The sequence below is a fragment of the Macaca nemestrina genome, chromosome 20 (genome assembly GCF_043159975.1).
Source record: "Macaca nemestrina isolate mMacNem1 chromosome 20, mMacNem.hap1, whole genome shotgun sequence".
Classification (NCBI taxonomy): domain Eukaryota; kingdom Metazoa; phylum Chordata; class Mammalia; order Primates; family Cercopithecidae; genus Macaca; species Macaca nemestrina.
Genome location: NC_092144.1, coordinates 216,051 through 232,961, shown reverse-complemented (window position 1 = coordinate 232,961; position 16,911 = coordinate 216,051). Strand labels below are relative to the sequence as shown.

Here is a 16,911-nt window from a genome sequence, read left to right as displayed (position 1 = left end):
ATATTCACACTTATTACCACTGTCACATGACTTACGCTGTTTGGGAATTTTTAAAAAAGTTTACTTGTTAGACAAGCAATAATATTAGAAGCCTGAAAATTCTCTATCATCTTGCTTTTTTTTCTTTTGAGACAGAGTCTTGCTCTGTTGCCCAGGGTGGGGTGCAGTGGTGTGATCTCTGCTCACAGTAACCTGTCACTCCCCGGCTCAAGTGATTCTCTTGCCTCAGCCTCCCAAGTAGCTGAGATTATAGGTAAGTGCCACCATGCCTGGCTCATTCTTGTATTTTTAGCAGAAACGGGGTTTCACCATATTGGCCAGGCTGGTCTCGATCTCCTGACCTCGTGACCTCATGATCTGCCTGCCTTGGCCTCCCAAAGTGCTGGGATTACAGACATGAGCCACTGCGCCTGGCCGACCCTGCCTTTTAAGAAAACTTACACAATTTATATAAAAGTAAAAGTAAAACTGACACAGCCTTGAGACTTTTGAGAAAGGTACACAACCAGGTGTCCATTTGGAGCACAACCATCTCCCCAGAACGTCTTCTCAAAACCCTTTCCAATCTTTCATTCCTCACTCCCACCTAACTTTTCCAAGAAACCTGCAGAATAATGTGATATAGACACTCGACAGAATAGCAGCAAACCAAGCAAGCAGCATATGAAATGGATGATACAGCATGACCAGTGGTGACTAGAATTACACACCATGGGGACAGGAAGTCAGGTTGATTTAACATTCAAAACTGAATTAATGTCATACGCGGTAAAGAATTACGGAGTAGAACCGCGTGTTAACCTTAGGAGACATAGAAAAGTACTGACAAATTCAAGAGAACGAAACTCAACAAACCATGAATAGAAGGCAATTTCCTCAACCTGTTAAAGTACATTCATGAAAAGCCACAGCTAACATTGTATTTAATGGTAAACAATAGAATGCGTTTTCCCTAAGATGGAGAACAAGACAAAGATGTCCCCTCTTGCCACTTTTATTCAACATTATCTGGCAGGTTCTAGCTGGTGAAATAAATTAACAAGTTTAGTAATAAAGACATCCAGATTAGAAAGGAATAAAAGTGTCTTTATTCATAGATGACCTGACTTTGGCATGTAGAAAATGGCAAGAAGTACACCAAAAATTACTAAAACAAAGTTTGATGGGATCATAGGACACAAGATAAAGATATACATATACTAGCAATAAAAAACCTGAAAATAAAATTAAGAAAATCGTTCCATTCACAATAGCATCAAAAGCAGAAGACATTCAGCTGAACTTCTAACAAAAAGGTGCAAAATGTGTACAATGACAACTATAAAACATTACGGAGAGACATTAAAGATCCAAATAAATGGAAACTAAATAAATGGAGGCAGATTCATGATCGTGAATTCGAAAACGCAGCATTATCAGGACAATTCTTCCAAAACTGTTCCATTAATTCAAGGCACTGCCTAATAAAATCCCAGAAGGCTGTGTGTGAAATGGAAAGCTTATTCTCAATTTTATCTGGAAATACAAAGGACCTACAATAGCCAAAATAAATTTGAAAAAGGGAAACAATGTTGGAAGACTTCACTATCTGATTTCAAAACTTTACATAAAGTCATAGTTATTAAGGCAGTGGTATTAGCACAAAAATAGATGTATACATCAAAGGAACAGAATTAAACTCAGAAATAAAGCCTTATATCTATGATTAATTTATTTTTGACAAAGGTCTCAAGACAATTCAGTAAAAGAAAGGTAGTTTGTTTTTTCAACAAATGTTGCAGTGGCAACTGGGTACCCACACACCAAAAAGAAAAACCGTGGGGGAAAGAATCCCCCAAACCAAACGAAAACAAAAATCCGACTTAGATCTTTACTGCACACACAAAAATTAACTCCAAATGGATCACAGACCTAAATGAAAGAACAGTAAGACCATGACACTTCTAAAACTCCCAAAGACACAACCCATGAAAATTAGTGAAATGGACTTCATTAAAATAGAAAACTAGTAAGTTTTAAAAGATGATTATCTCCCTATAACTAATGTAACAAATTACCTTGATCTTAGTGGCTTATAACAAGACAAATCTATTATCCTATTGATGAAGAAGTCAGAAGTGTAAAATCTAAGTGTCAGCAGAACTACGTTCCTTCTGGAGGCTTCAAAGGAGAATCCATTTCTTTACCTTTCCCAACTTTTAGAGGCCACCTGTGTCCCTGACTCATGGCCCCTCTTCATCTTTAAAGTGCATCAATCCAGTCTCCAGTTCTTTTCTCTTTTAAGGACCTTCTTGATTACAGTAGGTCTACCTACTTAAACCAGGATAATGGTCCCATCTCAAGATCTTAAATTAATCAGCTGCAAAATGCCTTTTAACCACTTCAGACAACAGGTTCATACGTTCTGGGGAATAGGACCTGGGTATCTTGGGGGAAAGGCTTTGTTCTGTCTGCTACATAGTAGTTTGTTCTTTCACTGAGAAACGTTACATCTGTAAAACTCTTATATTCAGATTGCATAAGGCACCTGTAACCCATAAGATGACAACCAACCCATTTACAACATGAGCAAAAAATCTGAACATTTTACCAATATATACAAATGGCTATGAATAGGAATTAGCACATTAAAAGCTAATAAGCACATTAAAAATGCTTAGCATCATTCATTGTTGCAAAGTAAATACACAATGATATACCATTCCACATCAATTAGAATGACAAAAATAAAAATAACAGTAACTATTGGTGGTGATGATGTGGAGAAACTGGGATGAGCATATGCTGCTGGTGGAAATGTGAAATGGTGCAGTTATTTTGTAAATAATTTGGCAGTTTTTAAAAAGCTAAACCTAAACTTACAATAAGACTCAATCATGCTACTTGGCATCCACTTAAGATAAAAGAAATTATATGCATACACAAAGATATGTACATTAATGTCAATGGCAGCTGAATATGGAAACAATGAATAACCAACTGGTAAATGAATAAACAGAATGTGTCATATCTATCAAATAGAATATAAATAAATAATAAGAAATAAACTACTGGTGCATGGTACAGCAAGGACTTCAAAACAGGTAAAGGAGGCATAGAGAAGTGTGTACATTGTATGATTTTATATCATAAAATTATAAGATCATAAAAAAACCAAAAACCATAAAATCAGAGTAAAATATTCTATGATTTTATAATCTAGAAAATTTAGAGTGCACTGTTATGATTTCTAGGGTTCTTTTCCGTAGAGCTAACCTTTCATCTGATATCCTTTGCAATCAGCCAGGTACATTCTTTAGCACGTTTATAGTGTAGTTCTGCTGATAACACATTCTCTCAGCTTTCATATTTGGGAATGTGTTGTTTCACCCCTGTTTATAAAGGAGATTTTCCCTGGATATGAGTTGACAGGCCTTTCTCCTGCTTTTAGTGCTTTAAAAAAATGTCTTTCCATGGTCTTCTGGTCTCCACTGTATCTTCACAGAAGTCACGCGTTTTTGAAATGCTTCTCTGGTATGTAACGTGTCTTTTCCTTCTGAGTCCTTTCAGGATCTCCTCTTAATCTTGGGATTTCAGTACTTTGGCTATCATGAACTCGGATGTGCTTCTTGTTATACTTGTTCTGCTTGGAGTTCACTGAACTTCTCGGGGCCGGACACAGGTGTTTGACATCAATCTGAGAAAATTTTGACTCCTTTTTTCAAAGGTTCTTGCTCTTCTCTCTCTTTTCCTTCTTGTATTACAAGTATATTGACGTATCACAGGAGCTTGAGGTTCTGTTGGCTTTCCTTTCATTTTGTTTCTCTGGGCTTCACTTTGGTTAATTCCTTTTCATCTCCCTTCGAGCCCACAGACTTCATCTTCCTTCTCCAACCTGTTAAGCCCATCAGCGCCATTTCATCTCAGTGTCATATTTTCCAGCTTCATAGTGATGTCTCATGTATACCCTATATATGCACAGCGTCTCCTATCATGGACATTGCCTACCAGACTGGTACATTTGTCACAACTGATACTTCTACAGTGAAACATCATTACCACTCCAACTCCATCATTCACATCAGGGTTCATTCTTGGTGTTGTACAATATATGGCTCTGGACAAATGCATAACATGTATCCACTATTACAGTATCATACAGAGATCACATGATACTAAAAACTCTCCTGCTCTGCCTATTCATCCCTGCCTCCCCCTGGCAACAACTGATCTTCTTACAGTCTCCATAGTCTTGCCTTTTCCAGGATGTTGTAAAGCTGGAATCATACAACAACCTTTTCAGATTGCTTCTTTCACTTAGCAATATGCCCTTTAAGTTTCCTCCGTGTCTTTTTATGGATAGCTCATTTATTTTCAGCCTCAAATAATATCCCATTGTCTGGATGTACCACAGCTCACTTATACATTCACCTACTGAGGGGCATTTTGGTTGCTTCCAAGTTTTGACAACTATGAATAAGGCTGCTCTAAATATCTACTTGCAGGCTTTTGTGTGTAGACATAAGTTTTCAACTGCTTTGAGCAAATGCCAAGGAGTGTAATTGCTTTATCATATGGTAAGAGTATAGTTAGTTTTGTAAGAAACCACCAATCTGTCTTCCTAAAGGCTGTTCTATTTTTATTAAGACCCGCCATGAATGAGAGAGAATTCCCACAGCTCCACATCTTCACAGGCTTTGGTGTTGATAGTGTTCTGGATTCTGGTGTAGTGATATCTTACTGTTGCTTTCATCTGCATTTCTCTATGACACGTGATGGGAAGCATCATCTCATACGTCGATTTGCCATCTCTATATCTTCTTAGATGAGGCATCTGTTAGTCTTTGACCCATTAATGTGATGAATTACGTTAATTGGCTTTTCAATGTTAAACCGGCTTTGGATACGTGAAATTCCATGTGGTTTTAGTGCACAATTTTTGCTAGATTTGCTAATATTTTATTGAAGATTACTGCACCTATGTTCATGAGAGATGTTCTGTAGTTTTCTTGTAATATTTTGTTATTAAAATGGTATTTGATATTAAAATGATGCTGGCTCTATAGAATGAGTTAAGAAGTATTCCTCAGCTTCTATGTTCTGAAAGAGATTGTAGATAATTGGTATAATTTCTTCTTAGATATTTGGTAGAATTCACCAGTGAACCCATCTGGGCCTGGCACTTCCTGTTTTGAAAGGTTATTAACCACTGATTCAATTTAACAGATACAGGCCCATACAGATCGTTTCTTCCTGTTCAAATTTTGGCAAATTCTGTCTTTAAAGAAATTGGTTCATTTCATCCACGTTATCAAATTTGTGGCCATAGAGTTATTCATAATTTTTATTATCCTTTTAATGTCCATGGGATCTGTAGTTATGTCCCTTATTTCATTTCTGATATTGGTAATTTATCTGCTGTATTTCTTTTTCTTGTTAGAGGCTTACAGATTTTCTCTCAAAGAACCAGCTTTTGGTTTCATTGATTTTTCTCTACTGATATTCTGTTTTCAATGTATTGATTTCTGCTCTTTCATTATTTGTCTCCTGCTTAGAATTTAATTGGATGTTCTTTTTCTAGTTTTCGAAGGTGGAAGCTGATTGATTTTAGATCTTATTTTTAACGTATGCATTTAAATCTATAAATTTCCCTATAAACATTACTGTCACTGCAGCTCACAAATTTTAACAAGTTTTCATTTTCATTTACTTCAAAAATTCAAAGAAATCTTCAGGTTTCTTCCTTGAACAATGTATTATGTATAAGTGTACTGTTTAATATCCTAATATATTTTCCAGTCGTCCATTATTGATTTCTACTTTACTGTGGTTGAGAACATACTTGTTTGATTCCTATTCTTTTAAATGTGTTAAGGTGTGTTTAATGGACCACAACATGGTATGTCTTGGTGAATGTTGTGTATTCTGCTGCTGTTGGAGGAAATAGTCTATAAACTTCAGTTATATACAGTTGACTGAGGATGCCGATTTCAATTTTGTCCTTACTGCTTTTCTGGCTACTGAATTGGTCCATTTCTGATAAAGGGGTGTTAACGTCTCCAACTATAATAGTGGGTTAATTATTTCTCCTTGAAATTTATCAGTTTTTACTTTGGAATTCTGATACTTTGTTAGCAAAAGTACATTTAAGGATTGTTACATCTTCTTGGAGTATTGACCTCTTTATTACGTAATAGTCATCTCTGGTAACTTTCCTTGATGTAAAGTCGACTCTGTCTAAAATTAATATCACCACTTCCATTTTTCAAAATGAGTGTTGGCCGGGCACGGTGGCTCATGCCTGTAATCCCAGCACTTTAGAAGGGCAAGGCAGAATGATCACCTGAGGTCAGGAGTTCAAGACCAGCCTGGCCAACACGGTGAAATCCCATCTGTACAAAAATAGAAAAAATAAATAAATTACCCAGGCATGACGACAAATGCCTGTAATCCCAGCTACTCGGGAGGCTGAGGGATAATCACTTGAACCTGGAAGGCAGAGGTTGCAGTGAGATATCAGGCCATTGCACACCAAAAAATTAGTGTTAACATTTATATCTTTTGCCATCCCTTTACTGTTGATCTATATGTATGTCTTTATATCTAAAGTGGATTTCTTATAGATAATATATAGTTCGGTGCATTTGGACTGACATTGAAAGTAATAATATACAGTTGAATTAACATCTACCATATTTGTTACTATTTTCTATTTGTTGCCCTTGTTCTTTGTTTTTGTCTTTCACTTTTTTTTCCTTGTGGTCTTTATTGAGCATATTCTATGATTTATTTTCTTTCCTTTCTTAGCATATCAGTTACTTTTTTTTTTTTAAGTGGCTGCCTTGGAATTTGCAATATAAATTTACAAGTAACCCAAGTCCACTTTCAAATGACACTACACTGGTTTCTTGATAATGCAAGCACACTATAATAACAAAATAACCCTAATTCCTAATTGCTCTCTCCCATCCCTTGGGTATCACTGCTCTCATTCATTTCACTTATATTTAAGTGTGTGTATATGACATATACATAAGCATATAATACAGTATATTTACTGTCGCTATTATGAATGAACTGTTAAGTTAGATCTGTTAAGAAAAATGAAAGATTTTCTTCTACCTTCACTATTTCTTCTTTAATGCTTTTTGTTTTTCTATTTATTTTTTTAAACAGACAAGGTCTTTCTCTGTTGCCCAGGCTGGAGTGGAGCAGCATCATTATAGCTCACCGCAGCCTTGAACGGGATCCTGGGCTCAAGAAGTGACCCGTCTCAGCCTCTCAAAGTAGCTGGCACTATAGGTGTTGGCCACCACGTTTGGCTTTTCTTTAATGAGACAGAGTCTCACAACGTTGCCCAGGCTGGTCTCAACTAAGCGGCCTCCAGCTCTACTCCCATCTTTGCCTCCCAGAGTGTTAGGATGACAGCTGTGAGCCCTGTAAACAGACTGTGCTCTTCCTTTCTTTGTGCACAGCTGAGTTACTGACCTCTACTATTTTCTCTAGAGAACTTTGAACATTTTTTGCAAGGCAGGTCTACCGGCAACAAATTTTTCAATTTTTGTCAGAGAAGGTCTTTTCTTTTTCTTCACTTTTGAAAGATAATTTCACAGAGTATAGACTTCTAGGTTAATGGAATTTTTTTCCTCTCAATAGTTTAAATACTTCACTCCACTTCTTGCTTTCATGGTTTTTGAGGGGAAGTTGAAAATAATTCTTATCTTTGATCCTCCATAGGGAAGGAGATTACTCTGGTTTCTTTGCTTTTTAATCTTTGATTCACCATAGTTTCAATATTTTATGCCCAAATAGAGTTTATTTTTGTTTTGTTTTGTTTTTGTCGTCATCGTTTTTACATTTATCCTTCTTGGTGTTTCTTGAGCTTCCTGGATCTATGGTTTGGTGTCTGGCATTAATCTGAGGAAATTCAGCTATTACTGTTACAAATATTTCTTCTGTTCCTCTTTCTTCCCCCTTGTATTACCGTTATGCATATTTTATGCCTCTGTGGAAGTCCCATAGTGCTTGGATACTCCGTTCTTTTTTGCTTTTCAGCTCTGGAGGTTGGAGTTGGGTATTTCCCTTTCTCCCAGGTCAGAAGGCTCTGATAAAATCCCACCAGGTTAGTCTCCACTTAACTAGCTTCTCAGGAAGGTGGACCTAGTGAAGAGTGCACTTGCATATTGAAAAATGATTCCTATTCTCTTTCCCCTGTAGTAAGTATGAGGGGATTTTTCTCTGATGTTTACTTCGAGAACCTGATTGAGCTTCTGATGATACAACTCACAAAAGCATGAGACCCATATGCACAGGCCTCCTGGAGGTTTTAACTCTCAGACGTGGCCACACCTCACCACAGCAATTTGTCAATTCCAGTTCAGGGTTTCCAATCCCAGCGTGGGTTCCTTGGAGCATTGTGCTCCAGTGTATGGTGATTCATCTGCTTTACCTGTCCAGCCAATCTGGGGACAGTGGCTTGCCGGTGACCTCACGTCTCTTGCAGGTTTAAGAAGAGCTGCTGATTTTTCAGTTTGCTCAGCTTTTTACCTGTGAGGAGGGAGTGACAATTCTCAAGATTATCGTGTACATAACCTGAAATTCCCCAACTCCATTATAGTGAAAAGTGTCTTCCCTTCCTCTGGCTCAAGAATTAAAATATTTTCATTCTCTGACACGTTGTACTCTGATTCCCTAAATATTTATAATTGTAGATTTAAAAACTCAGTTTTCTGCTGTATCAGACATGTAGACTGGCACTTTCCAACAGAATTATGAGAGTCCTGTTATAGAACTTGAAACCTTCCTTGTAGCCTCATAACCTTCCTTGTAGCCTCATATAAATATATAAACAGGTATAATTAATTTTACTGGTATATTTTTAACTCAAAATGCTCATACTATACTTGCAATAAGAAATACAAATAGGCCGGATGCGGTGGCTCAAGTCTGTAATCCCAGCACTTTGGGAGGCCGAGGCGGGTGGATCACGAGATCGGGAGATCGAGACCATCCTGGCTAACACGGTGAAACCCCGTGCCTACTAAAAATACAAAAAATTAGCCAGGCGTGGCAGCGGGCAGCAACTTGGGAGGCTGAGGCAGGAGAATGGCATGAACCCGGGAGGTGGAGATTGCAGTGAGCCGAGATCACGCCACTGCACTCTAGCCTGGGCAACAGAGCTAGACTCCGTCTCAAATTAAAAAAAAAAACAAATACAATATTTTCTATTTTTTATATTAACTGGCATGTCTTTCACGCAGCAAATCCAGTTCAGACCAGGCACACGTCATGTGCTCAGCCGCCGCATGTGGTGAGTGACAGAGACCACCCTGCATGTGTGTGCACTTTTTACTGCCTTTTTCTTGACCACAGATTCTACCCCCCGTTTCTCTGTGTATGCGGTGATTATTTGCTGAATATTACACATTGTGGGTAACTTGTTGAGCACACTCAGGATCCCTAACCTCCCTCTGAAGCTTTCCAGCTCTTGTTTTAGCAGTTAGCACAGGCACGGCTGGGTCATCGTGACATGGGCAGGCTTGGTTGGATTCGCTGTTGGTGTGAATCTGTGGAGAGCTCCCATCCTGCACCCACTTGGGTCTCCCCCTCCTGGACGTGGTAAGATGGCCATGCTCCGCCCACACCTGAGCTCTCTCTGATCTCCCCCTCCCGAACATGGTAGGACGGCCATGCTCCGCCACACCTGAGCTCTCTCTGATCTCCCCCTCCCGGACATGGTAGGATGGCCATGCTCCGCCACACCTGAGCTCTCTCTGATCTCCCCCTCCCGGACATGGTAGGACGGCCATGCTCCGCCACACCTGAGCTCTCTCTGATCTCCCCCTCCCGAACATGGTAGGACGGCCATGCTCCGCCACACCTGAGCTCTCTCTGATCTCCCCCTCCCGGACATGGTAGGACGGCCATGCTCCGCCACACCTGAGCTCTCTCTGATCTCCCCCTCCTGGACGTGGTAGGGTGGCCATGCTCCGCCACACCTGAGCTCTCTCCGAGCTCCGCCTTCTGGATGTGGTAGGATGGCCATACTCCGCCCACACCTGAACTCTCGGCACCACGGTCTGCAGGTGTTCTCCAGAGGGCAAGTGTACTGTTTGTGCATCTCATTCATTCTCCTGCCCTCGCCCTCAGGTTCTGGCTGGTACAGCTGTGGTCACAGACTAAAAACAGCCACCTCATTCGTTTTGTGCAGTTTTACAGTTGTTTAGGGCAGATGGGTGATTTGGGTCCCTGTTCTCTCATCATGGCTAGAAGTAGTTTTGGCAAATTATTCTTTTATCTTTACATTCGGAAACTAAAGGAAAGTTTCACCCATAGAATACTAGCGTTGCGACAATCCTAATGAGAGTTTCTCCAGAAACTAGGATCCAGGTCAGCAGCCAGTCATTTCATAGAAGATAAACTTCAAGAACATTCTCTGAAGGGCAATGAAACTGAGTAAGATCTAACCACTGTTACCAACAACCAAGAAAAATAGGTAAGAAAATGCAGCTAAGATTTGGATCAAGTAAGTACGGTAATAAACATGCAAACTATCGCTAAGCACAAATAGGCTGGGAGTAAAAAATTTTTATGATATTGACATTTACGATTTTACAAAACTGCCCCATATGATATATCAAGAGGACTCCTGATGAAAATTTACAAAGGATGCTTTATGGCTTATATAAAACTGTTGGTCAAATCCAAATATTTCACAAAAATAACATTTCAAATAATATTCTTTTATATTTTGCAGACATCTGTACAAGGAGGTTATTCATCACACATGACCCAGTAACATTTGTCAGCGGTTGGATTCAATACGAGAAATAAGCAAATAACCGTAACCGCACTGTTTCTTCCATTTCAAAGTCTTTTCTCTTATACAAAGTGGTCAAGAAAAATGCCCGTTGCCTTACATACTGGTTAGTGCCAAAAATTTGGTTTAAAATATTTCAACCCTTGAAATATTTTACGTCCATGTTGTTAGTTACACAAAGAACACATACAAATACAATTATTTTGCCATAAGTTTTGGCAAATTATAACCATTAACTAAACAAACAGGAGTAAGCATGTTATTTTTGAGATAGGGTCTTGCTCTGTTGCCCAGGCTGGAGTGCAGTGGCACGATCATGGCTCACTGCACCCTGATCCTCCCACTCCAGCCTCCCGAGCAGCTGGGACCACAGGCACACACCACCATTCCTGGCTGATTTCTGTATGTTTTGCAGGGATGGGCTTTGGAATGTTGCCCAGGCTAGTCTCAAATGCTGGGAACTCAAGCAATCTGCCTGCCTTGGCTTCCCAAACTGCTGAGGTTAGAGGCATGAGCCACCATGCCTGGCCTAATCATTTTTAAAGAGTCTGCATTTATTATCGTTATTTTTTTCTAATTGAGATGGGGGTCTTGCTCTGTTGCCCCGGCTGGAGTGCAGTGGTGCCATCTCAGCTGACAGCAACCTCTGCCTCCCGGGCTCAAGTGATTCTCCCACCTCAGCCTCCCAAGTAGCTGGGACTACAGGTGCACACCACCAGGCTCAGCTAATTTTTTGTACTTTTGGTGAAGACAAGATGTACAAAAGGCATTTCTGTACATTTTGCCATGTTGTCCAGGCTGACCTTGAACCCTTGGGCTCAAGCCATACACCTGCCCTGGGTTCCCAAATTACTGGAGTTATAGGCATGAGCTATCGTGCCCAGTCCTTCATTATGTGCTGTGGCTTAATATTAAAATAAGGAAAGGGAGGAGCCCAAGGGAGCACGTTGGCAGAAAGGGCTCCCTTGTCAACAACTTGCTAGCATGGCATTCACTCCCTTGCCTGGCTGGCACTGCGTTCTTTAGATGAAGAACACGTTATGTGTCAATGAGAAACAGAAACAACATAGGAACACCCTGTCTCTACAAACACTTAAAAATTAGCTGGGTGTGGTGGCGAGCACCTGTGGTCCCAGCTGCTTGAGGTTGAAGTGGGAGGACCGCGTGAGCCCAGGTGGTCACAGCTGCAGTGAGCCAAGAGCTGCCATCATGATGCTGAATTCCAACCTTGGTGACAGAGCAAGACCTTGTCTCAAAACAAAAAACAACGAAAACCCAAAATGATGCACTCTAAGTTCTGTCCTTTAAATTCCAGTACCTTCATTTGTAAAGGTATGTAAAGGTGAAACTCAGGAGCTGCCTGTAGTAATGTGGACGTACGCTTGACCTCAGCTCTGATCTGAAGCACGTCCTTCTGTCTCACTGCTTGCCAAGACTAAGCTAAATTTCAGAAGTAAAAATACTCCCGAAAATGTTGTACATTTTCAACTATTCGTATTGTACCTTAAGTTTCTTTGGTATTGGAGCAAAAATACTGGGTCATTTAAAGTGATATGTAGCTTCAACGTGGGATGTAAGGTGATTCAGGTCCTTTGAGAAGACAAGCTTGCAACAACGGCATGAATAATGTTGGAATCAAAATCACAGAAACTAAACACCAAATAGCATAGGTTCAATCCGTGTCTCTAACAAGTATCTGGATAACTAAACTTTCTGCTTTACTTGGGTGTGAAGATCATGAAATCTAGTTTATAATTATTTGGGCAGAGAAAATAGAGAATTGGGGTAGTTATGTAAAATTCAAGATTAAAGAAAAGCAGTATTATATAGCAGAAATTTAAATTGGCTATTACCTTCAGTAATTTAGATCAGGGGTTGGCAGGTCCCTGCACCAAATCTGGTCCGTTGTTCTTGTAAATAAAGTTTTATTGGTACACAGTCATACGCACTTGCTGTCACCCATGGCTGAGGGCAGAGTTGAGTGGTTGTGAGAGACCTTATGGCCTGCAGGAACTAAAATACTAGCTGGCACCTTGCAGGCAAAGTTTATGACCTGATTCGGGTAGCTGCCTAAACTGTCCAATTCGCTTGTTCTAAAACAATCCAACAATGTAGCACACTTATCTGAAGATTTGAGAATATGCATGCAACAGCCTAATCAGAAGAAAAGTCCAATTCCACCCATAGGGTTACAAACTCTTCCCTTTTCCCTACAAGGAATTAAATGAATAAAACTGTGTGAGATTTTACTGGTATGTATCATATGTATCAATCTTGATGAAAAGTTAAAAATGTGTATTTATACAGATACATAGTGTTACTTTTCATGCACTGTTTTCGGACTTCTGGTTCACAAAATCTGCATTTCTGCACCATGATTTTGAAGGCAAAAACCCAACTTCTGGGCTAGCGGTCAATTCTGAGGCGCCCAGCATGTTCAGGAGGCAGCGTCGGGGAGCGTGTCCCTTACCTGGAGGGGTGTAGGCGTCCATGGAGGTCTACACGACCAGGGACCTGCGTTTGGAAGGCATAGGCACCGCCATCTTCTGCTCTTTGTGTCTGGCCAGAGCCGCCTGGACAGCTTCCGTGTGGACGTCTGAAATGGAGAGAGCTCAGTCACTCAGTTCTCAGCTTAGGTCCCAGAGGCCAAGCTGCACCCTCCTCTCTGTCCCCGCAGCACGGTTCATCCACCTTCTGAAACTCACCAACAGATGGGTGGGTGAGGAAAGAAAATCAGTGTTTACAGTTCCATAAAGACATTAAAATTTATTCACAGACTTTTAATTATTCATTTTATTACTGTAGAATCCATATCCGCAAGCAAACACTGGGTGTAAACTGCACTGAGATTTTTCTTTTTAGGGTGAATGCACCTTGATCTTTCTTTGGAGATTCTTTGTAGGTCACACGTTTGAGCCTCCAAATCCTTTCACTGTACCGTTGAGAGGCGTGTGCACGCCTCGCACCCCAACTCACACAGCCACGGTCGCAGCTCAGCTCAACACCGGCCATGGGCCAGGACTGTGTTGGCTATGGATATGGTTTGGCTGTGTCCCCACCCAAATCTCAACTTGAATTCTACATCCCAGAATCCCCATGTGTCGTGGGAGGGACTTAGGGAGAGGTAACTGAATCACTGGGTCCCGTCTTTCCTGTGCTATTCTCGTGATAGTGAATAAGTCTCATGAGATCTGATGGCTTATCGGGGTTTCCGCTTTTGCTTCTACCTCGTTTTCTCTTGCTGCTGACATGTAAGAAGTGCCTTTCGCCTCCCACCATGATTCTGAGGCCTCCCCAGCCATGCGGAACCGCAACGCCAACTAAATCTTTTTCTTCCCAGTTTCGGGTATGTCTTTATCAGCAGCATGGAAATGGACTAAAACAACCATTAAGACATTTTGTGGCTATTAACCCATTACATTAATTCCACACATTCACTGAATGCCTTCTCTGTAAGTCCCTACGGGTTGGGGTCGCAGTGGTGATAAGGCAGACAGTCTCATGGCATCTCACGCAGGCCACTTCTTAAGGGATGAGACAAGTGATAGATGGGCTAGAGAATTAAAGCAGAGACAGATGCAGCAGCAACTCCAAACTGTGAAGCCAGGGAAGAACCCTCTTAACACAGAATCAGAACAACAGGAATGAAACATACCGGCTGTCAAGACGAGAATCTTCGAGACACAGGCAAAAATCCGCTCAAAGGCCCTAAACTGTCAGTGAGAACGGTGTTAGCAGAATAAAACCACCACCACCAAAAATGGCCAGCGTGAGTGAAGACGAGTTGGGGCAGTTTTCTCTGAAGCTGCGAGAATGATCCCACTGAAAGAGAATCAGACGTGGCTTTCTGGCTTAAAACCCCCAAGCTGCCACCTGAGACAGGACCCAGACCCTCAGCATCACGCCCACAAGCAGCTCATCGCACTGCTTGGTCTTGTCAGCCTTTGTGCACACTTCTCTCCCTAACTAGATAAAGAGCCTGGTCATCTGGCCACTATTTCTAATTCCCAGGTCAAAAACCATTATGTGACTGACTTGGCTCATGGCCGAAAACTGAAGGGATCAATGAGGTGACAGTCCACTCACTTCCACAAATCGCTTTTTGTTTTGCATATTCTCCGTTTTAAACTTTTTGGATGTAATTTCAAAGACACAGAAAATCTGCAAGACCAGCGTAGTGAATTTCCACATAACTTACCAGGCTCAACTTAGGCCCAACTGCTCCTATCTTACATCACTGCTTTCCCCCCTCCCCCATGAATTTTCTAAGTCAAATGAAAATAAATATCAGATACTATATCCTTCCATACCTAAATGTTTCAATGTATTTCCTAAACACAAGGATATGCTCTCACATTCACTTTCCTCAAGATCCGGAAATTTAACTGTCATATACAAAGTTCACTTTCAAATGCTGTCAACTGTCTCCATAATTTTCTTACTTTGTCTTCTTCTACGATCCAATCCAGGATGATGAATTGATTTGTCATGTGATTTTTACCCGTCCAGCATCCAAGTTTCTCAGGTTTTGTGTTTCCTGAAATTGGAAATGTTAAAGAATACAGGTCAGTTATTTCACAGCTTGTCCTTTATTTTGGTATCTTCCGGACTAGACTCAGGAGTATGCATTTTAGCAGGGACACCGCAGAAGTCTGTCTTACGTGACAATGTTAACATCGGCAACTCAGTGAAGGTGGTGCTTAAGTGCCTCCAAAGCAAAGATGCTACTTCTCGCGTTGAAATTAAGATTTGGGAGGAGACACCCTGACACTATGTGCATATTCTGTTTTCCATGAATTCTCCACTACTAGTTTTAGCATCCACTGATTTCCTGTCATTCCTTCTAAATCATTAGATCTTCCATATTCACTGAAAAATAATTTTATCTTTCAGCATTCATTTACATATGTCCATATATACTCACGGAGTCTGGCTTCATGGGTTATGATTCATAGTTACAATGGTTTGTTCTGTTGCTCAACTGGTCCCAGATTTGACACCGGATTCCCCAGCCCTTAGACCAGGGCTCCTTCTAGTGAAGAACGGAGTTTGGAAGCTAAGAGTGGGCACCGGGTGCTGCTGGGCATTGCCGGCAAGTAGAACACACACACGCATGTACACGCATGTGCACCCACACCCATCCACAGGCACTTCTATCCCTGTCTACATCTGTCGGGAGCCACCAGCTGATACTTGTACCTCCTGCTGCAACCTAATCCCACGTGATCCATTCCAGGCTTTGGCCTTTTCTTATTTCTACCTCTTACCAAGAAAGAAACCTGGCACCTGCAGCACTCAATATATTCACTGATTTATTAAGCTTATTTGCTTAAGTCTGGAGATACAGAAATGCTTTCAGAATTGCTATCTAATACCACGGTGAAAAATCTATCGAGTTCAGTGCTCATTTGTAATTATTTTTTCATTGTTTTTTTGGAAGGTAGGGAGTACAAAGTATACACAGTGAAATGTTCAGATCTTGAGTACACTTGGCGCATTTCGATAAATGGAAATCTATTACCCTAATCAAATCTTTTGCATCAAAGTTCCCACAAGTCCCCTCCCAGTCAATCCCAGCCCTCAAGAGACAGCCACTGTTCATTCTCGAGGAGTGTTCTTGGCGCTCTTCCGTCACCCGAGACTCGCATAGATTCTCCATTGTCACATGGACTCCACGGCGTGGTGTTCACTCTCTGCTCAGTTCAAGGCTCCTGGAACTCATCCCCGTTGTCTGTTTTGGTTTCAGCATTTTGTACGTTTTTCCTGCTGGGAACTAGGACAATGTATGAATATATCAGAATTTGCTCATGTTTCTCCAGATGAGAGAGATTTATGTTGTTTCCAGTTCTTGGCTATGACAATTTACTCTGGAGATAATGTGCATTCTTTTACAAGGACACACATTTTCTGCTCTCCTTGGTGAACGTCTACAGCATACCTGCTGGGCCATATGGTAAGTGTACACATTTTAAAGAAACTGCCACATTTGCTGAAGTGGCTGTGCCATTTTAAGTCTCCATCAGTCTGAGATCCAGTCTGTCATATCTTCACCAGCACCTGCTACTGTCCTCCCTTCTCCACTCTTGTGAAGGGGAACCTCGTGGGTTTAAGTT

At 40.9% G+C, this 16,911-nt stretch overlaps 1 protein-coding gene and 2 long non-coding RNA genes across 25 annotated transcripts in view; 2 read left to right on the top strand and 1 right to left on the bottom strand.

The window, feature by feature from the left end:
• LOC139360512 (uncharacterized) overlaps positions 1-9,645 on the top strand; it is a 123,783-nt gene extending 114,138 nt beyond the window's left edge. Inside the window, exons 2-3 of the long non-coding RNA XR_011617917.1 lie at positions 9,240-9,289; positions 9,476-9,645. This is a non-coding gene — a long non-coding RNA (uncharacterized lncRNA). The remainder of the gene's footprint in view (positions 1-9,239; positions 9,290-9,475) is intronic.
• Positions 1-16,911, bottom strand: part of LOC139360507 (disco-interacting protein 2 homolog C-like) — a 242,982-nt gene that overhangs the window by 64,956 nt on the left and 161,115 nt on the right. For 5 of the 23 annotated variants that reach the window (XM_071087909.1, XM_071087906.1, XM_071087907.1 and 2 more), the window contains 3 exons: positions 14,454-16,571; positions 14,263-14,351; positions 13,269-13,394 (listed from right to left, as the gene is read on the bottom strand). In XM_071087909.1, coding sequence (XP_070944010.1) covers positions 13,269-13,290 — 22 coding nt within the window. In that variant the 5' untranslated portion in view covers positions 13,291-13,394; positions 14,263-14,351; positions 14,454-16,571. The other 18 variants (XM_071087920.1, XM_071087921.1, XM_071087918.1 and 15 more) reach the window with 8 other exon arrangements.
• Positions 9,956-13,582, top strand: LOC139360510 (uncharacterized). Its single transcript, XR_011617913.1, has 2 exons — positions 9,956-10,904; positions 13,185-13,582. It is a non-coding gene; the product is annotated as an uncharacterized lncRNA (long non-coding RNA).